Here is a 22,391-nt window from a genome sequence, read left to right on the forward strand (position 1 = left end):
TGTGGACCTGATGACGTCTCGACACAATCACAAGGTCTTCTGAGCAAGGACAAGGGATCCTCGAGCAGCGTTCGTGGACGCTCTGGCAATTCCATGGAACTTTAGGCTGCCGTATGTGTTCCCTCCAGTGTCACTCCTGCCCAGAGTAATACGGAAGTTCAAGCAAGAAGCAGGAAACCTACTTCTGATCGCTACAGCGTGGCCCAGGTGGCACTGGTTCTCTGATCTACAGGGCCTCTCGTTGTATCATCCCCTTCTACTTCCACAATGGCCGGACCTCCTTGTTCAGGGCCCTTGTGTTTACCAGGACTTGGTCCGTCTGGCTTTGACGGCGTGGCTCTTGATGCTTCTGTCCTGAGGGCCAAGGGTTTTTCTGAGGCGGTCCTTCAAACTATGTTGAAGGCCCATAAGCCGGCTACTGCTCGGATCTACCATAGGGTCTGGAATGATTACTTTACTTGGTGTGCGTCTCACAATCATGACGTTTTCAGGTTTAGTACGGCCAAACTATTGGCTTTTCTACAACCGGGCCTGGACTTAGGCCTGTGTCTGGCCTCCCTCAAGGTTCATATCTCTGCCTTGTCTGTTTGGTTTCAGAGAAAAATTGCTACCCTACCTGATGTACATACATTCACTCAGGGTGTGTTGCGGATTCAGCCTCCTTATGTGCCACCAGTGGCCCCTTGGGACTTGTCGGTGGTTTTGGAGCCTTGCAAGAGTCTCCGTTTGAGCCTCTTGCCTCTGCTGACCTTAAGTGGCTTTCTCTTATTGTCCTATTCTTGCTGGCGATTGCTTCAGCTAGAAGAGTATCAGACTTGGGTGCCTTATCCTGTAAGTCTCCCTATTTGAATTTTCACCGTGAACGAGCGGTTCTTAGAACGCGGCCAGGTTATTTACCTAAGGTGGTGTTTTCCTTCCACCTTAACCAGGAAATTGTGGTTCCGGCCTTTAATTCTCCTGAGTTGTCTACCAAAGAGCGGTCTTTGGATGTGGTATGGGCTCTCCGTATCTATGTGAAGAGAACTTCCTCCATTAGGAAATCTGATTCTCTTTTTGTGTTTGATTTTCACAAACGTGGCTGGCCTGCTTCCAAGCAGACTTTGGCCTAATGGCCTGGTCGTCCGGTTCCTATTATCATTAAAGCCCATTCTACTCTGTCGGTTGGACCTTCTTGGGTGGCCCACCGTGGTGCGACCCTTGAACAATTGTGCAAGGCGGAAATGTGGTCCTCAGGGAACACGTTTATAAGGTTCTATGCCTTCGATACCGCCGCTTCCCAGGATGCTTCCTTTGGACGTTCTTGTGCCCGCTACAGTGCGTCCCCTCCCATAAGAAACTGCTTTAGGACATCCCCGATGTTAATCCTTGTGGAGCCCAGTATACTCCGCAGCAGAAAACGAGATTTATGGTAAGAATTTACCGTTGTTAAATCTCTTTCTGCGAGGTACACTGGGCCTCCACAAGGCGCCCATCCTGACGCACTTAGCTTCTTTGGGTTGGTATTGGCATAGCCACTGACACCCTCTACTGCGGTGAGTGTGTGGTGTAATTGGCTACGAGCGATTGTCGTCTCTGGTACCTGCTACTGCTTTGGGCTGGTTAATGAAACTGCGCTCCTGTGCATGGGGGCGGGGTTATAGAGGAGGCGGCGCTGTGCATCTTGGGAACAGTCAAGAGCTTTGAGCCTGTTGGTGCCTCGGATCAAGATCCTACTCTACACCCAGATGTTAATCCTTGTGGAGCCCAGTGTACCTTGCAGAAAGATTTAACAACGGTAAATTCTTACCATAAATCTTGTTTTCTCACCCTCACAACTCGTATTCCCATATAGATTTGATTCTGTTAGATAAGTGGTCCTTACAGCACATGTTCTGATTGACTATTCTTCGAGTAATGTGGTCTGACTATGCAGCGGTGACTTGGTCTTGGAATTATGACAGCTCTAAAATGCCTCCCCATCCTTGGAGACTCCCAGATTATATTTGTCCTCTCCCGACTCCTCTACCACCCTGTCTGATGCCTTGACTACTTATTGAGCTACGAATGCCCCCCTTGACACATCTGTCCCTACCCACTGGTGTGCGTTGAAGGTAGTTCTTCGTGGGGTGGCTATCCATACAGGGGCCAGACTAAAGAGACAGTATTTAAACCAGAGGGAGGATTTAGAACGTCGCTAACTGTACTTCAAGTGGAGTCTTTAAACAGATCTTGACCCTCCCTTCTTCCGAAACGTGAACTAGTCTTAATTAGGAATCTGCTCCAAAAATTATTCTTTACCAGTATGCAGCATGTTTACACACAACTTCAACAGAAATGTTATACCTTGGGTAATAAATCTGGTAAATTCCTGGCCCGCAGGCTAAGACTACGTTGTTAGGAATATAATCAAGTGCAGTCAGTTGCCTAATGGGAAGAAACTCTTGAATCTGTCTGACATAGCAGGCACTTTCACTACTTACTACCAAAAATTGTATAACCTGAACTCTGACCCTGACACTCCACAACCAACTTATCTTTTAATAGCTTCTTTTTTTGGAGTACCTGCACTTATCTACGTTGTCTTTGGATGATCTAGAGTACCTTAATGTTCCTTGGTCTGAGGAAGAAATAGCAGTGGTCGTTAAATCTGTACCATTAGGGAAGGCTCCTGGCCCGGATGGATTCACTAATTCCTTTTACAGAAAATTTTCCCCTACTCTAGTACCAGTCCTCGCCTCCTTATATAAATATGCCACTGATGATGTTTCCTTGTCTGAGGAAATGCTGCAGGCGCTTATTATCACTATTCATATATCTGTTAAAAATCCTTACCTAGGTCAGAATTACAGACCGATAGCTCTGCTCAACACTGATTTGAATATCTTCTCTAAACTTATAGCAAATAGATTATCCCTTACATTAACCATCTGAATCAGGTAAGCTTTGTGCGGGGTAGACAACACAAGAAGGGTTTTTGACCTTGCTGAATGGATTATGCATAGGGGGAGCCGTTTTTCTCTCCCTGGGCGCCGAGAAGGCTTTCGACAGATTGCGCTGTCGATGGCTTTCTCTATGAGATACTGTTGAAAATCGGGTTAACTGGTGCAATCTTGTCTACTATTCTGGCACATAATAGTTCTCCCACAGCCGTGGTATTTAGTAATGACTTCTCATCTTCCCCCTTTAAGATCTCGAATGGCACTAGACAAGGTTGCCCTTTATCATCGCTCATATACGTTTTGGCAATAGAACCCCTCGCGGTTGCAATATGTCAGTATTTAGCCTTTCCAGGTATACGTGTTGGTCCATCTCTCCATAAACTGTCTCTTTGCAGATGATGTACTCTTGTTCGTCACACACCCTGACACCTCCCTACCGGCCTTACATGAGATTATTGACCGCTACAGTGCTGCCTCATTTTATAAACTTAATGCTGCAACAAATACAACTGGAAAACAGATCATATCTTATACCTGGGTATTAACATCCCTAATTCGTTGTCTAAAATAATGGAGCTTAATTACAATCCTCTCTTGTCCCAAATAGTAGCTCTATTGAAAAGATGGGCCGGGTTAGAAGTATCGTGGTTGCGTAGGTTGGCAGTGTACAAAATGTCTATTTTGCCAAAACTGATGTGTCTCTTCCGCTCGCCCTATATAGTCCCCCAAAAGTTCATCAGTCAAATTCACTCAGTCACACTCCGGTATATAGAAACACCCCCCCACATTGCCTATTGTCATTTAACTAAACCAAAAAAGCTTGGAGGCCTGGCAGTTCCAGATGTACGACAATACCAATCTGCTTGCCTGGTGGCGCTAATATGCGATTGGTTTTTGCCGGCGGGTAGGAAGCTATGGGTGGACCTGGAGAAACAGTTGTTTTCTCATATACCCCTGTTAGACCTATTATGGACTCCAACTCAACAGAGGCCCCTCACACAACACACTCCCCGTGCAATCCTGGACTCCCTTAAAGCGTGGGATACTATCTTGGTTTCCTCTAAATCTCTCTTTACCCTCTCGCACCCTATCCCTGTCTGCTCTTTCTGGCATGATTCCGTATTTTTAACTTTCTAAGTGGGTATTGCTACTATTAATGCACTTGTCGATGGTACAACTATTACCCCATTTTATATGCTCCAAATTCAATATAACCTCCCCTCTACTGAATTATTCTCATACAATCGTATCGTTCATTGGATAACTAGTACCATACAGTCCATAGGACCAATACTTTTGCCACCCCCTACTGTACTGGCGAAGATCCTCTCTGGCAATTGTAGGGGTTCTATATGTTTTTGGTATGCAGTAGAGAGCAGTGCGGTATTGGAACATAAATGACTGACACAGCTTTAATGGGAATCTGATCTACAGTGCTCCTTTACTCAGCAACAATGGGTGTCAATCTCTCTCTCAACCCTTACTATGTCTAAATGTAATAACCACATAGAGAGTCACTTTGGTTCATCGTGTGGCTACCCACCTAGAATCCACATGTTGTTCTGCGAGAATTTTGTTCGTGGATTACAGTTCAGCATTTAATACGGTAATCCCAACATCATTAGTGTCTAAATTATCTCAGTTGGGATTAAATAACTTTGTATGTAGATGGATCTTGGATTTCTTGACAAATAGGCCCCAATCTGTTAGATTGTACAATTCTCTGTCAAGCGAGCTTGTAATTAGTACGGGGGTGCCTCAGGGCTGTGTACTGAGTCCCCTGTTGTACTCCCTGTTTACCTATGATTGCCTTTCTAAATCGGAGTCAGTTCACATTATTAAATTTGCCGATGATATTGCAGTTGTAGGTTTAATAAGTAAGGACGATGAGTCAGAATATAGATCTGAGGTTGCTAGGTTAGAAGCTTGGAGTCAAACAAATCATTTAATCCTAAACGTAAAAAAAACGAAAGAAATTATTGTAGATTTTAGGAAAATACATAAGCAGCCCTTTTGTTCTATAGTTGTAAATAACCAGGTAGTGGAGACAGTTGAGTCTTTTAAATTCCTGGGTATTAACATCTCCAGTGATTTGTCCTGGGGTACTCATACACGATGTGTTGTTAAAAAGGCCCAACAACGCTTGTTTTCTCTATCGTCCTAAGTGGATGCTGGGGTTCCTGAAAGGACCATGGGGAATAGCGGCTCCGCAGGAGACAGGGCACAAAAAAGTAAAGCTTTACTAGGTCAGGTGGTGTGCACTGGCTCCTCCCCCTATGACCCTCCTCCAGACTCCAGTTAGATTTTGTGCCCGAACGAGAAGGGTGCAATCTAGGTGGCTCTCCTAAAGAGCTGCTTAGAGAAAGTTTAGTTTAGGTTTTTTTCTTTACAGTGAGTCCTGCTGGCAACAGGATCACTGCAACGTGGGACTTAGGGGGAAAGTAGTAAACTCACCTGCATGCAGAGTGGATTTGCTGCTTGGCTACTGGACACCATTAGCTCCAGAGGGATCGAACACAGGCCCAGCCGTGGAGTCCGGTCCCGGAGCCGCGCCGCCGACCCCCTTGCAGATGCTGAAGCGTGAAGAGGTCCGGAAACCGGCGGCTGAAGACTCCTCAGTCTTCATAAGGTAGCGCACAGCACTGCAGCTGTGCGCCATTTTCCTCTCAGCACACTTCACTGGGCAGTCACTGAGGGTGCAGAGCGCTGGGGGGGGGCGCTCTGAGAGGCAAATATAAACCTTATACAAGGCTAAAAATACCTCACATATAGCCCATAGGGGCTATATGGAGATATTTAACCCCTGCCTGACTGGAAAAATAGCGGGAGAAGAACCCGCCGAAAAAGGGGCGGGGCCTATCTCCTCAGCACACGGCGCCATTTTCTGTCACAGCTCCGCTGGTCAGAACGGCTCCCAGGTCTCTCCCCTGCACTGCACTACAGAAACAGGGTAAAACAGAGAGGGGGGGCACATTAATGGCTATATATATATATATTAAAGCAGCTATAAGGGAGCACTTAATATAAGGATATCCCTTGTATATATAGCGCTTTGTGGTGTGTGCTGGCAGACTCTCCCTCTGTCTCCCCAAAAGGGCTAGTGGGTCCTGTCTTCATTAGAGCATTCCCTGTGAGTTTGCGGTGTGTGTCGGTACGTGGTGTCGACATGTATGAGGACGATATTGGTGTGGAGGCGGAGCAATTGCCAAATATGCAGATGTCACCCCCCAGGGGGTCGACACCAGAATGGATGCCTTTATTTGTGGAATTACGTGATGGTTTATCTTCCCTTAAACAGTCAGTTGAGGACATGAGGCGGCCGGACAATCAATTAATGCCTGTCCAGGCGCCTCAAACACCGTCAGGGGCTGTAAAACGCCCTTTGCCTCAGTCGGTCGACACAGACCCAGACACGGGCACTGATTCCAGTGACGACGGTAGAAATTCAAACGTATTTTCCAGTAGGGCCACACGTTATATGATTTTGGCAATGAAGGAGACGTTACATTTAGCTGATACTACAGATACCGTAAAACAGGGTATTATGTATGGTGTGAAAAAACTACAAACAGTTTTTCCTGAATCAGAAGAATTAAATGACGTGTGTGATGAAGCGTGGGTTGCTCCTGATAAAAAGTTGATAATTTCAAAAAAGTTATTGGCATTATACCCTTTCCCGCCAGAGGTTAGGGCGCGCTGGGAAACACCCCCTAAGGTGGACAAGGCGCTCACACGCTTATCCAAACAAGTGGCGTTACCCTCTCCTGAGACGGCCGCACTTAAGGATCCATCAGATAGAAAGATGGAAGTTATTCAAAAGAATATATACACACATGCAGGTGTTATACTACGACCAGCTATAGCAACTGCCTGGATGTGCAGTGCTGGAGTAGTTTGGTCAGAATCCCTGATTGAAAATATTGATACCCTAGATAGGGACAATGTTTTACTGTCGTTAGAACAAATAAAGGATGCATTTATCTATATGCGTGATGCACAGAGGGATATTTGCACACTGGCATCTCGGGTGAGTGCTATGTCCATTTCAGCCAGAAGAGCCTTATGGACACGACAGTGGACAGGCGATGCGGATTCAAAACGTCACATGGAGGTTTTGCCGTATAAAGGGGAGGAGTTATTTGGAGTTGGTCTATCAGACTTGGTGGCCACGGCTACTGCCGGGAAATCCACTTTTTTACCTCAAGTCACTCCCCAACAGAGAAAGGCACCGACCTTTCAACCGCAGCCTTTTCGCTCCTACAAAAATAAGAGAGCAAAGGGCTTGTCGTACCTGCCACGAGGCAGAGGAAGAGGGAAGAGACACCAACAGGCAGCTCCTTCCCAGGAACAGAAGCCCTCCCCGGCTCCTGCAAAAACCTCAGCATGACGCTGGGGCCTCTCAAGCGGACTCGGGGACAGTGGGGGGCCGTCTCAAAAATTACAGCGCGCAGTGGGCTCACTCGCAGGTAGACCCCTGGATCCTGCAGATAATATCTCAGGGGTACAGGTTGGAATTAGAGACGGATCCTCCTCATCGTTTCCTGAAGTCTGCCTTACCAACCGTCTCTTCCGAAAGGGAGAGGGTGTTGGAAGCCATTCACAAGCTGTACGCTCAGCAGGTGATAGTCAAAGTACCCCTATTACAACAAGGAAAGGGGTATTATTCCACTCTATTTGTGGTACCGAAGCCGGATGGCTCGGTAAGGCCTATTCTAAATCTGAAGTCCTTGAACCTCTACATAAAAAAGTTCAAGTTCAAGATGGAGTCACTCAGAGCAGTGATAGCGAACCTGGAAGAAGGGGACTTTATGGTATCCTTGGACATCAAGGATGCGTATCTACACCCAGGGGTACCTCAGGTTCATTGTTCAAAACTGTCACTATCAGTTTCAGACGCTGCCGTTCGGATTGTCCACGGCGCCTCGGGTCTTTACCAAGGTAATGGCCGAGATGATGATTCTTCTTCGAAGAAAAGGCGTATTAGTTATCCCATACTTGGACGATCTCCTAATAAGGGCAAGGTCCAGAGAACAGCTGGAGACAGCTTTAGCACTATCTCAAGAGGTGCTAAGACAACACGGGTGGATTCTGAATATTCCAAAATCCCATTTAATCCCGACAACTCGTCTGCTGTTCCTAGGAATGATTCTGGACACGGTTCAGAAAAAGGTTTTCCTTCCAGAGGAAAAAGCCAAGGAGTTATCCGATCTGGTCAGGAACCTCCTAAAACCAGGAAAAGTGTCAGTACATCAATGCACAAGAGTCCTGGGAAAAATGGTGGCTTCTTACGAAGCAATTCCATTCGGCAGATTCCATGCAAGAATATTCCAAAGGGATCTGTTGGACAAATGGTCAGGGTCGCATCTGCAGATGCACCTGCGAATAACCCTGTCACCAAAGACAAGGGTGTCACTTCTGTGGTGGTTGCAGAAGGCTCACCTATTAGAAGGCCGCAGATTCGGCATTCAGGATTGGATCCTGGTGACCACGGACGCCAGCCTGAGAGGCTGGGGAGCAGTCACACAAGGAAGAAACTTCCAGGGAGTATGGACGAGTCTGGAAAAGTCTCTTCACATAAACATTCTGGAACTAAGAGCAATCTACAATGCTCTAAGCCAGGCGGAACTTCTCCTGCAAGGAAAGCCGGTGTTGATTCAGTCGGACAACATCACGGCGGTCGCCCATGTAAACAGGAAGGGCGGCACAAGAAGCAGGAGTGCAATGGCAGAAGCTGCCAAGATTCTTCGCTGGGCGGAGAATCACGTGATAGCACTGTCAGCAGTGTTCATCCCGGGCGTGGACAACTGGGAAGCAGACTTCCTCAGCAGACACGATCTTCATCCGGGAGAGTGGGGTCTACATCCAGAAGTCTTCAACATGTTAATAGACCGTTGGGAAAGACCAATTGTAGACATGATGGCGTCTCGCCTCAACAAGAGACTGGACAAATATTGCGCCAGGTCAAGAGATCCACAGGCAATAGCTGTGGACGCACTGGTAACTCCTTGGGTGTACCAGTCAGTGTATGTGTTTCCTCCTCTGCCGCTCATACCAAAGGTATTGAAGATCATACGGCAAAGAAGAGTAAGAACAATACTAGTGGTTCCGGATTGGCCGAGAAGGACTTGGTATCCGGAACTTCAAGAGATGCTCACGGACGAACCGTGGCCTCTACCTCTGAGAAGGGACCTGCTACAGCAGGGTCCCTGTCTTTTTCAAGACTTACCGCGGCTGCGTTTGACGGCATGGCGGTTGAACGCCAGATCCTAAAAGGGAAAGGCATTCCAGAAGAAGTCATTCCTACCTTGATTAAGGCACGGAAGGAAGTCACCGTGAAACATTATCACCGCATTTGGCGAAAATATGTAGCGTGGTGCGAGGATCAGAGGGTTCCGACGGAGGAATTCCAACTGGGTCGTTTCCTACATTTCCTGCAATCAGGATTATCTATGGGTCTCAAATTGGGATCCATTAAGGTTCAAATTTCGGCCCTGTCAATATTCTTCCAAAAAGAATTGGCCTCTGTCCCTGAGGTCCAGACTTTTGTCAAGGGAGTACTGCATATACAGCCTCCTGTGGTGCCTCCGGTGGCACCGTGGGATCTAAATGTAGTTTTAGATTTCCTCAAATCCCATTGGTTTGAACCATTGAAAAAGGTGGATTTGAAATATCTCACATTGAAAGTGACTATGTTACTAGCCCTGGCCTCTGCCAGGAGAGTATCTGAATTGGCGGCTTTATCTTATAAAAGTCCTTATCTAATCTTCCATTCGGATAGGGCAGAACTGCGGACTCGTCCGCATTTTCTCCCTAAAGTGGTATCAGCATTTCATCTGAACCAACCTATTGTGGTGCCTGCGGCCACTAGCGACTTGGAGGACTCCAAGTTGTTGGACGTTGTCAGAGCCTTAAAAATATACATTGCAAGGACGGCTGGAGTCAGAAAATCTGACTCGCTGTTTATATTGTATGCACCCAACAAGTTGGGCGCACCTGCTTCTAAGCAGTCGATTGCTCGTTGGATTTGTAACACAATTCAACTTGCACATTCTGTGGCAGGCCTGCCACAGCCTAAAACTGTAAAAGCCCACTCCACAAGGAAGGTGGGCTCATCTTGGGCGGCTGCCCGAGGGGTCTCGGCATTACAACTCTGCCGAGCAGCTACGTGGTCGGGGGAGAACACGTTTGTAAAATTTTACAAATTTGATACCCTGGCAAAGGAGGACCTGGAGTTCTCTCATTCGGTGCTGCAGAGTCATCCGCACTCTCCCGCCCGTTTGGGAGCTTTGGTATAATCCCCATGGTCCTTTCAGGAACCCCAGCATCCACTTAGGACGATAGAGAAAATAAGAATTTACTTACCGATAATTCTATTTCTCGGAGTCCGTAGTGGATGCTGGGCGCCCATCCCAAGTGCGGATTATCTGCAATACTTGTACATAGTTATTGTTAACTAATTCGGGTTATTGTTAAGGAGCCATCTTTAAGAGGCCCTTTCTGTTGTCATACTGTTAACTGGGTTTAGATCACAAGTTGTACGGTGTGATTGGTGTGGCTGGTATGAGTCTTACCCGGGATTCAAAATGCCTCCCTTATTGTGTATGCTCGTCCGGGCACAGTACCTAACTGGAGTCTGGAGGAGGGTCATAGGGGGAGGAGCCAGTGCACACCACCTGACCTAGTAAAGCTTTACTTTTTTGTGCCCTGTCTCCTGCGGAGCCGCTATTCCCCATGGTCCTTTCAGGAACCCCAGCATCCACTACGGACTCCGAGAAATAGAATTATCGGTAAGTAAATTCTTATTTTTACTGAGGAAAATGCGTATGGCGGGAATACGTAAGGAGATTTTAGTAAATTTTTATTCGGCCATCTTAGAGAGTGTCCTTACATACGGGATTATGGTATGGTTCGGTAACTGTACTGCCGTAGAACGTAAGTCCCTTCAGAGAGTGGTTAAAACTGCGAGTAGAGTTATTGGAGTTAGTTTGCCCTGTATTCAGGATATATATGAAAAAAGGCTCCTCACTAAGGTGAGAAGTATTTTGGGAGATCTATCTCATCCTAATGTAGGGATGTTTTCTGTGTTGCCATCTAATAGGCGTTATCGTTCTATTCTCTGTCGGACTAACCGGTTAAGGGGTAGTTTTTTCCCAACAGCAGTAAACATGTTAAACCGGATAGGACCGAGATAAAGTGATAATTGAGAATGTCTTGGTTTCAGGAGTGCTCTTTCTGTTCTGTTCTTATGGTCTCTGTATATGCTTGCTTTTAGTTTCGTTGATCATGTATTTTTTTCTTAAACTATTGATGACAATAAATTATTATTATTATTATTATTATTATTATAAATTATTATTATTTAAGCTGTTGAATTGCCTTTATTTTACACCAGCCAAATTACATAGAATCTGGCCTTCAGTTACAAATTCTGTTGGAGGAATTGTGCTGAGGTGGGATATCTCTTCCAAATTTTTTGGACAAATCCGTCCGCTTTGGAAGGACGTTTTCGCCCTCGCATCCAAAGTTTTACGTTTCACCCTACATGAGTCTCCTTCACTAGCCCTTTTGAATGTCTACCCAAGCGAGCTATCTAACGCAGATCATTATGTGCTAGGCCACATGCTTATTGCCAGTAGAGCTGCGATAGCCCAAGACTGGAAAAATCCCTCCCCTCCAGTGCTTCCTAAAATTATCCAAAAGTTTCACCATCCCTTTCAGATGGAAACCTTGGGTTTACCTTTACTCTTTTTAAAGCTAATTATCTATTGATTAGATGGTTTAGTTGGCATGAATACTCCACCGGAAGATGGAGCTAATTTGTTACTTGAAACTGATTAGTTTTATTTATTTTGAAATCTGGTGTTCTTATTCATAAGATCGACTGTCTCTGCTTTTTTTTTTTTATTGTACATGTCTTCTTCTTATAGACTTTATTTATTATGTTTTTTTCTGTGTGCTAAATGTTTACATAATCAATTTGGTACTGTGTTGTCGGACCCCTTTTCGCCGTCCCTCTCCCCCCTCTTTTTTTCTGTACACTTCCCCTTTCCGTGGTTAACAGAGCAAAACTATTAATAAAATATTATTGATGATGAATAATAAATTTACCTAAGTAATTGGATAGGGGGAAGATCCTTCAAACCTTATAAAGCAGTTAAGTGGAGCAGCAAATGTAGCTATAAATATGCTTCTATCCTTTATCAAGTACAGTATTTTCTAGTAAATTATAGCTAGAAGCTTATTCTTTGCTATGAGTAACTTTACCTGTTCTTTTCAGATGGTTTGATACATCTCCCACTCTGGGATATATTCAGTAAGAGTCTGGTCCATTCCGACATGCAGTTCTAGGAATGGAGCCGACAACCCCTATTCAAAGAGTGGCCAAATCCGACTGTTGGATTTGGCTGCTTCTGGTGTCTTGTCCGGCTGCTGTCAGCGTCTGCCGGGTGCACTGACAGCAGCGGCGGGGGGAGCTGTCAGCGGCGCCGGGGGGGGGGGGGGGGGAGCTGTCAGCAGCTGCCGTGGGAGAGCAGCGGTGGAGGAGGAGACGGAGAGGAGGAAACTGGGTGTGCAGCAGCGGAGGCTCACGGTGGCGTCCACCTGGTTCCAGCAAGCAGGGCCTCGCTTGCTGGTGGACGCTGCCGCTGCTTCTCCCCCCCTTCCGACCTAAATCTGAACCCCTTCCGACCTAAAACTGTCAGAAGCTGCCGTCTTTCTGAAAGTTATTGAATATACCCCTCTGTCTCTTATTTAGTTCTGTCTTCATTTTATTTGTTTACTCTGCTGCGGATTATGGTGGTACTGTATTGATTAACAAATTGGTCATATTTTTACTTCAACAGTTTAGGGAGGTGTCCTATTGCCGGCGGTAGTTTACCGCACGGCAAAAACTGGTTAATATCGCTAATGTTATTATCGGGCTATCCTATTGCAGACCGTTTTTGCTATTGCAAAAAACTGTTCTCCTGGGGCTGCTTTTCAGTGATTATGCTTTGCCTGCCGATAAATGCCAGCATCAGGGAATCCGCCCACGACAAACTTATTAGCAGAGGTAAATTACCGCCACTAATAGGATACCCCCTTTTATCGGGTCTACTACGGTATGCTGGCGCTCGGGATCCCGGCACCTAGCATACCGGCGCTGGGATCCCCACCGCTGGTATATACCGGCAGCGGGGCAAGCGCAAAATAGCCCTTTGCGGACTTGCTGCGCTCGCCTCGCTGTTTATTCTCTCTCCACGGATGTCATGGGAAAATAGTTGTCGGTATTCTGGCGCTGGTATGCTGAGCACCGGGATCCTGACAGCCGGCATATCAAGTGCCACTCCCCTTTATCTGCATTGATCTTACATGAGTTTGTTGCCATTGTATTTATTTTTGTATGTAGATAATGAAAAATTAATTATATTTATATTTCTTTGGTCTTTTTTTATTGCAGTAAATGAGATCATAGGACGTGACATGTCTCATGGAGCAGAGCGGGCACGGAGAGAATGCCCTAAGCCTGTGGCGTCCGATCTACTAGATGCAGTCTAAAATTTCTAAGGCAATAGAAAAAAATGATGTCATTAAGTAGTCCATGGTTCATCCCCACTGCAGCCTGATATTTGTCTCTGACCTACTGTGCTTCCAGCTATGTTGCCTTTCTTAAGTCTCCTTGAGGAAATTAACTTTTACTCCATGCTGTAAATTATGAACTTAACGAGTTGCTGGTTGGTAGTCTCTCACAGTCACTTTTCTATTTCATTGAAGGGAGGGGGGGTGTTAATTGCATTTGAAATTTTACTTTGGCTTTTATAGTCCTGTAAATTTTCATCCTTAACTGGGATACTGAAGAGTTTTCTTAAAGGATCACTAAGCCTTAAAATAAACAGCTGCAAATAAGAAAGACAAATGCATATGTACAATGACCTGTTTCATATTGTATTTGCTGTGCAGTGAAGTGTAAGCTTTTTTTTTTTTTTTAATCGTAAGCCATTTTCTGCTAAGAGAGGTGCAGTGCTTTGTTGGTCATATGGGAAATCTACTGTACCATGTATAGGAATCCTCAGAAATCTCTTGCCTTATCTCAAATATTTTAAATTCTAATAAACTCCTGAAATGTTTGACAATCCCGTGAATGGAGGGGTTTGTTTGTTTTTTGGTGTTTTTTTTTTTTTTTCATTTTACTTTCAAATACTAGTACAGTAGCGTTTATTTAAAAAGTTAAGACAGGTTAGATATCGGGCAGGTAACGGGAGCTCAAGTCAGGTACGTCTCAACTCTCTGCCCATCAGGGCACGCCCCCGGTAAATTTATTATTAAAAGTAGTATTTATTTATAGAGCAGAAGCATCTTACATAGAACTAACAATTTCAGTAATAAGTAAGAGGGCCTGACATCCAAGTTTACAAGTTCTAGGCACTTTGGTAGTTTGATACATGAGGTTAAGTGCCAGATATTTCATAATGGTACAAATGAATAACAATAGGAGATGGCAGAAATATTCTTATTGGAAACCAGGACATTTCATGCACTGAGCAAGTGGAGAGATCTCTTTTGGGACTCAGCGTAGTACAGTTTCTATTGGTAATAGAAATTATATATATATATATATATATACACACACACTCACACTCTCTACTGGTTTCAGAGTGTGTTGGGTTGTAGTTTTATATTGTTTGTTTGTTCACTCTCAATCAGAAGCATGACAAATGGTGTAGACATAGTTTTCTATTTTTGCAGGCTGATAAAAGATGTGTTTTTAAAAGAAAATACCTACAGGCATCTGAATTGCTTTTTTCCCCCATTTTTTTCTTTTAACTTCCTTTTTACATCTGAGTGTTTTAGATGTAGTTTAGTAAACATTTCTCTGAAACACTAGAGAAGAAGACGTAAACCACCCATGTGAGAGAGTCTGTACATATTTTTGTGTTCCATTGGTCCTTTATGTAAGGCAACTTTTATTTTAGGTTTAGTGGTCCTTTTTAATTACGTTTATAGAATATTACCCCATCTGTGTTTTGTTTTTAATAATTTAAGATGGTCAATTTTGAAATCACTCATTGCCATGACAGTGGCATAGGTCTATGAAAATTTAACAGGATACAGCTGTCTTCACAAGTATTGTGACTGTTGAGAATATGTAATCTGACCATTTGACAATCAAAATGTAGAATATGTTTTTAAATTTTTGCATTTTATAACAGTAGGAGACAGAAAAGACTTGTTGCTCTACAACTTTTAATAATGTAACTATGTGAATATTTTGAACCAAAGTAATATTATCCAAATAAAAATAATCAAAACAAAAGCTTCAGTACGACTAAACATTGACCAAAAAACATTGAATAGTGGTGTTATAGTAGTGAGGGTTGGAATTTGTGAAACACACAACTTGGCGCAAAGGGATGCAGCCTATGGGATCACTGATTTACCACTATCCAAAACAATATTCAAGCATAAAACTATGGGGGTGGAATCAGTGTATCACCTTTGGTGCTAGGGGTTAAAAAACGGTAATGATTTAAATATAAATCCTAAAATGTGGATTACTTTCCTAAATAATTCTTAGTGGTGCGGTGTATAATGGTAGAACTTTATTGTGCTGCGTACCCCCACTCACGTTGTTCAGAGGCATGCAGCACACATCAAGGTTTCTTTTCTCTGCCTCGGTGGAAATAATGTCTAGGTTCAGTAAACCAAATGTTAAGACGATCAAAAGACTGGGTGTCGTACCCCAACTCAGGATGTTAGAAGTGTTGACTCTCATCAAGGTTTCTTTTACTGTTATCCAAAGTTTCTCGCCTGGATCTTGATACACTTTTAGATCCCTTGGTCGTCTCATACATCAAGCCGAAACAAAGAAGAGAGGCCAATGTGTAATATTACCTTTGACTGTTATTCCATAGAAAGCTAATTTTCATTAGTACATTCGTACCCCACTCACACAAAAGTTTGGTACAACACTCTTATGAAGGTTACTTTATGGGGTAATCCTGCCCGTGGATAACTTCTCAAGCCCAATATCCCCAAAAGGTAATTGCATACCCCCGACTCACAGTCATCAAATGGATAACTCCTCTATCAAGGTTTCTTTAAGTGGTAATAAGATTTATGGGCGTACCCCAATTCACAGATAAGTAGGTTGAGTGAATCCTATCACGGTTTCTTTGCTGTACTCCCATTTGGCAATCAATGGTGGTCAATACATATGGACTCTTGATCTCAAAAAATGTACAATAATTTATTTGTTCACAGATCTTTAAAATATCGACTGTAAAAAAAAAAAAAACACAGACCTCACATCCACATAGAAGGTCTCAAGAAAAGTACAATCGTAAAACATGAAAAATACAAAAAAATAAAAATAAGCAAAAATACAGATAAGATAATTTCCTTGTTAGAAAAAATTTTGGTGGCTAGTCGCACAGCAGTCTGTCGACGCGTTTCGGTCCTTGGGCCTTTGTCAAGACATGACCTGCTGTGTGTGAAGCCATGTATTTATGTAAACAGTAGCCAATCCCACCCAAACACGAAACTGCTGTATAGGAAATGACATCATCGCTGTAGTATACTTAAGTGTCTAAACTCGTAGATATATTAACATTAACTCTGGGGACACATAACCCTATGGATAATCTATATTTGTTGGTGCATGCCAGTTTTTATTTTAATAAAAAGTAAACATATGGTTCCCTTATATCCACAATGTTTAGTTCTGCTTTCACATGCATTATGGGTAATGTAGTCCTGTCTGCAAAGCGGGAAAAAGTCCTTCTAACCGTTATCCAATTGATTCCTAGTATGTGATCCTTTGGTTACGTGTTGTGCCTCATTATTACCCAGTCACGTCATGCCGTAGAATTCTGGGAAGTGTAGTCTTTTGCCGTACTCTGATTGTTAAAGTCGTGCATGCGTCCTTTCAATTTAATCCATCACGGGGTATTGTGGGATATGTAGTTTCCACCGACTCCTGTGGTGCGCACGCGTAGACAGCTAACTTGTCCGGAGAGACAAATGTCAGTTCATTACGTTGAATCCATCCTTCCGTCCCAGGGTATTATGGGGGATATAGTTTTAAACCTGCTATCTCCATTCATACAGGTATTGTATGGAGCCCGTCATTCATTCTTAGGAATTTGGGATACGGTCGGCCTCATCAATGAAGAATTTGCTAACGGAGGCACCAAAAAATCATTTAGGTGGTCATATGTTTGGCCATATTTTATCCAGAATCGTGTGCATGCAAATATAAATAAAACAAGGTTGTCACTATTTTTTTAACAAACAAAATTGTGACATAAAAGCAAAATTTAGAATTAGTAAAAACAAGAAATATTCGGCACTGATATCTACACCTTATTACAGGAACCACTTCAATTCAAAATCGGAGTTGATTCCATTAGGTGCCAAAGTTTTACACTGATATATAAGTTTCATTTCCGATTTTGCTAACATTGAAGCTAGATCTTTATTCCTAAGGTTTGGCTTAATGTGTTTTAAGCCATAGAAGCCAGTTCTCTTTGACGGAGAGCAATTGTGATGTTCTTTAAAATGTGCAGAGTGAATGTGTAATAAGCCCCTTTTTTACATTTCTAATATGTTCTCTAATGCAGATTTTAAGGGGGCATGTGGTACGACCAATATAAAAGAGGTTACAACTAATAGCATAAATGAAAAAAATTGTTTCACAGGTAATTAATTCTCCAATCTTGACTGGTTATTAAATGCAAATTTCATTAATTTGTTGTTCCACTTACTACTTATATTTCTACAACCTATACAGTTAAGACACCTATAGAATTCTTTTGATAGGACTCTAGGGTATGTCGGGATAGCTGGTAATACACTAGACACCAATTTGGATTTAATACTCTGTGCTTTCCGATAAATATGAACCGGTTTATCTGGAACCAAAGTACCCATTAGTGGATCCTTCTTTAACAGATTCCAATGTTTCTTGAGAATGCCTTCAACCTTTTTGTGTTGTGTACCTTACTTTGTAATGAAAGCCAACTCGTATATCTGTCGCCTTGTTTAGATGACATGGTCTTTTTCAATAATTCCTGGCGAGATACTCTGTCTACATCTGACTTTACTCGTTCCACATTTTGTTTCGCATATCCACTTGCTACAAATCTATCTGTCATTAGCTTGGCTTGAGATTGAAATGTGACGTCGTCAGTGCAATTTCTCTTCAGTCTTTTAAATTGACCTCCTGGTATTGACTGAAGCCAATTCTGGTGAGGGCAACTATCTGCTGGGATATAACTCTGCAAATCCGTAGGTTTCGTGTATGTCCTGGTGTTCATCTTACCGGCATCTATGTAGACGGTGAAGTCTAGAAAATTGACAAGTTCTTTATTTGTTTCAAAACTTAAATTGATATTTCTCTGACGTCCTAGTGGATGCTGGGAACTCCGTAAGGACCATGGGGAATAGACTGGCTCCACAGGAGACTGGGCACTCTAAAAGAAAGATTAGGTACTATCTGGTGTGCACTGGCTCCTCCCTCTATGCCCCTCCTCCAGACCTCAGTTAGATTTCTGTGCCCGGCCGAGCTGGATGCACACTAGGGGCTCTCCTGAGCTCCTAGAAAGAAAGTATATGTTAGTTTCTCTATCGTCCTAGTGGATGCTGGGGTTCCTGAAAGGACCATGGGGAATAGCGGCTCCGCAGGAGACAGGGCACAAAAAGTAAAGCTTTTTCCGATCAGGTGGTGTGCACTGGCTCCTCCCCCTATGACCCTCCTCCAGACTCCAGTTAGATTTTGTGCCCGGCCGAGAAGGGTGCAATCTAGGTGGCTCTCCTAAAGAGCTGCTTAGAAAAAGTTTAGCTAGGTTTTTTATTTTACAGTGATTCCTGCTGGCAACAGGATCACTGCAGCGAGGGACTGAGGGGAGAAGGAGTCAACTCACCTGCGTGCAGGATGGATTGGCTTCTTGGCTACTGGACATCAAGCTCCAGAGGGACGATCACGGGTACAGCCTGGATGGTCACCGGAGCCACGCCGCCGGCCCCCTTGCAGATGCTGAAGACAGAAGAGGTCCAGAATCGGCGGCTGAAGACTCCTGCAGTCTTCAAAAGGTAGCGCACAGCACTGCAGCTGTGCGCCATTTTCCTCTCAGCACACTTCACACGGCAGTCACTGAGGGTGCAGGGCGCTGGGAGGGGGGCGCCCTGGGAGGCAAAATGATTACCTATAAAGGCTAAAAATACCTCACATATAGCCCTAGAGGCTATATGGAGATATTTAACCCCTGCCTAATTTCTCTAAATAGCGGGAGACAAGCCCGCCAGAAAAGGGGCGGGGCCTATCTCCTCAGCACACGGCGCCATTTCCTCTCACAGTTCCGCTGGTCAGGACGGCTCCCAAGTCTCTCCCCTGCACTGCACTACAGAAACAGGGTAAAACAGAGAGGGGGGGGCACATTTATGGCGATAATTTGATATAACAAAGCAGCTATAAGGGAGCACTTATTATAAGGCTATCCCTGATATATATATAGCGCTTTTGGTGTGTGCTGGCAAACTCTCCCTCTGTCTCCCCAAAGGGCTAGTGGGTCCTGTCTTCGTTAGGAGCATTCCCTGTGTGTCTGCTGTGTGTCGGTACGTGTGTGTCGACATGTATGAGGACGATATTGGTGTGGAGGCGGAGCAATTGCCAAATATGAGGATGTCACCCCCTAGGGAGTCGACACCGGAATGGATGCCTTTATTTATGGAACTACGGGATAGTGTCAACACGCTAAAGCAGTCGTTTGACGACATGAGGCGGCCGGACAATCAATTAGTGCCTGTCCAGGCGACTCAAACACCGTCAGGGGCTGTGAAACGCCCTTTGCCTCAGTCGGTCGACACAGACCCAGACACAGGCGATGACTCCAGTGGTGACGGTGACGAATCAACCGTATTTTCCAGTAGGGCCACACGTTATATGATTTTGGCAATGAAGGAGGCGTTACATTTAGCTGATACTACAGGTACCACTAAACAGGGTATTATGTGGGGTATGAAAAAACTACCTATAGTTTTTCCTGAATCAGAAGAATTAAATGACGTGTGTAATGAAGCGTGGGTTGCCCCTGATAAAAAACTGATAATTTCAAAGAAATTATTGGCATTATACCCTTTCCCGCCAGAGGTTAGGGAGCGCTGGGAAACACCTCCTAGGGTGGACAAGGCGCTAACACGCTTATCTAAACAAGTGGCGTTACCCTCTCCTGAGACGGCCGCACTTAAAGATCCATCAGATAGGAGGATGGAAAATATCCAAAAAAGTATATACACACATGCAGGTGTTATACTACGACCAGCTGTAGCGACTGCCTGGATGGGCAGTGCTGGGGTAGTTTGGTCAGAGTCCCTGATTGAAAATATTGATACCCTGGACAGGGACAATATTTTACTGTCGTTAGAACAAATAAAGGATGCATTTCTTTATATGCGTGATGCACAGAGGGATATCTGCACACTGGCATCACGGGTAAGTGCTATGTCCATTTCGGCCAGAAGAGCTTTATGGACGCGACAGTGGTCAGGTGATGCGGATTCAAAACGGCATATGGAAGTTTTGCCGTATAAAGGGGAGGAGTTATTTGGAGTCGGTCTATCCGATTTGGTGGCCACGGCTACAGCCGGGAAATCCACCTTTCTACCTCAAGTCACTCCCCCACAGAAAAAGGCACCGACTTTTCAACCGCAGCCCTTTCGTTCCTTTAAAAATAAGAGAGCAAAGGGCTATTCATATCTGCCACGAGGCAAAGGTCGAGGGAAGAGACAGCAACACGCAGCTCCTTCCCAGGAACAGAAGCCCTCTCCGGCTTCTACAAAAGCCTCAGCATGACGCTGGGGCTCCTCAAGCGGACTCGGGGATGGTGGGCGGTCGTCTCAAAAATTACAGCGCGCAGTGGGCTCACTCGCAGGTAGATCCCTGGATCCTGCAGATAATATCTCAAGGGTACAGGTTGGAATTAGAGACGGATCCACCTCGCCGTTTCCTGAAGTCTGCTTTACCAACGTCCCCCTCCGAAAGGGAGACGGTTTTGGAAGCCATTCACAAGCTGTACTCTCAGCAGGTGATAGTCAAGGTACCTCTTCTACAACAAGGGAAGGGGTATTATTCCACTCTTTTTGTGGTACCGAAGCCGGATGGCTCGGTAAGGCCTATTCTAAATCTGAAGTCCTTGAACCTGTACATAAAGAAGTTCAAGTTCAAAATGGAGTCACTCAGAGCAGTGATAGCGAACCTGGAAGAGGGGGACTTTATGGTATCCTTGGACATCAAGGATGCGTATCTCCACGTTCCAATTTACCCCTCACACCAGGGGTACCTCAGGTTCGTTGTACAAAACTGTCACTATCAGTTTCAGACGCTGCCGTTCGGATTGTCCACGGCACCTCGGATCTTTACAAAGGTAATGGCCGAGATGATGATTCTTCTTCGAAGAAAAGGCGTATTAATTATCCCATACTTGGACGATCTCCTAATAAGGGCGAGGTCCAGAGAACAGCTAGAGATGGGATTAGCACTGTCTCAAGAAGTGCTAAAACAGCACGGGTGGATTCTGAATATTCCAAAATCCCAGTTAATGCCGACAACTCGTCTGCTGTTCCTAGGGATGATTCTGGACACGGTTCAGAAAAAGGTTTTTCTCCCGGAGGAAAAAGCCAAGGAGTTATCCGAGCTTGTCAGGAACCTCCTAAAACCAGGAAAGGTGTCTGTACATCAATGCACAAGAGTCCTGGGAAAAATGGTAGCTTCTTACGAAGCAATTCCATTCGGCAGATTCCACGCAAGAATTTTCCAAAGGGATCTGTTGGACAAATGGTCAGGGTCGCATCTTCAGATGCACCTACGGATAACCCTGTCTCCAAGGACAAGGGTGTCTCTTCTGTGGTGGTTGCAGAGTCCTCATCTATTGGAGGGCCGCAGATTCGGCATACAGGATTGGATCCTGGTGACCACGGACGCCAGCCTGAGAGGCTGGGGAGCAGTCACACAAGGAAGAAACTTCCAGGGAGTATGGACGAGCCTGGAAACGTCTCTTCACATAAACATTCTGGAACTAAGAGCAATATACAATGCTCTAAGCCAGGCAGAACCTCTGCTTCAGGGAAAACCGGTGTTGATCCAGTCGGACAACATCACGGCAGTCGCCCATGTGAACAGACAGGGCGGCACAAGAAGCAGGAGTGCAATGGCAGAAGCTGCAAGGATTCTTCGCTGGGCAGAGAATCATGTGATAGCGCTATCAGCAGTGTTCATCCCGGGAGTGGACAACTGGGAAGCAGACTTCCTCAGCAGACACGATCTTCACCCGGGAGAGTGGGGACTTCATCCAGAAGTCTTCCACATGCTGGTAACCCGTTGGGAAAGACCAATGGTGGACATGATGGCGTCTCGCCTCAACAAAAAACTGGACAGGTATTGCGCCAGGTCAAGAGATCCGCAGGCAATAGCTGTGGACGCGCTGGTAACGCCTTGGGTGT

The 22,391-nt window shown here is 44.8% G+C and overlaps 1 protein-coding gene across 1 annotated transcript in view; it reads left to right on the forward strand.

The window, feature by feature from the left end:
* NFATC3 (nuclear factor of activated T cells 3) overlaps positions 1-15,216 on the forward strand; it is a 664,419-nt gene extending 649,203 nt beyond the window's left edge. Inside the window, exon 10 of the mRNA XM_063945273.1 lies at positions 13,357-15,216. Coding sequence (XP_063801343.1) covers positions 13,357-13,454 — 98 coding nt within the window. The 3' untranslated portion in view covers positions 13,455-15,216. The remainder of the gene's footprint in view (positions 1-13,356) is intronic.
* Positions 15,217-22,391: the final 7,175 nt, after the last annotated feature.

This window comes from Pseudophryne corroboree, chromosome 11, assembly GCF_028390025.1.
Source record: "Pseudophryne corroboree isolate aPseCor3 chromosome 11, aPseCor3.hap2, whole genome shotgun sequence".
NCBI classification, from domain to species: domain Eukaryota; kingdom Metazoa; phylum Chordata; class Amphibia; order Anura; family Myobatrachidae; genus Pseudophryne; species Pseudophryne corroboree.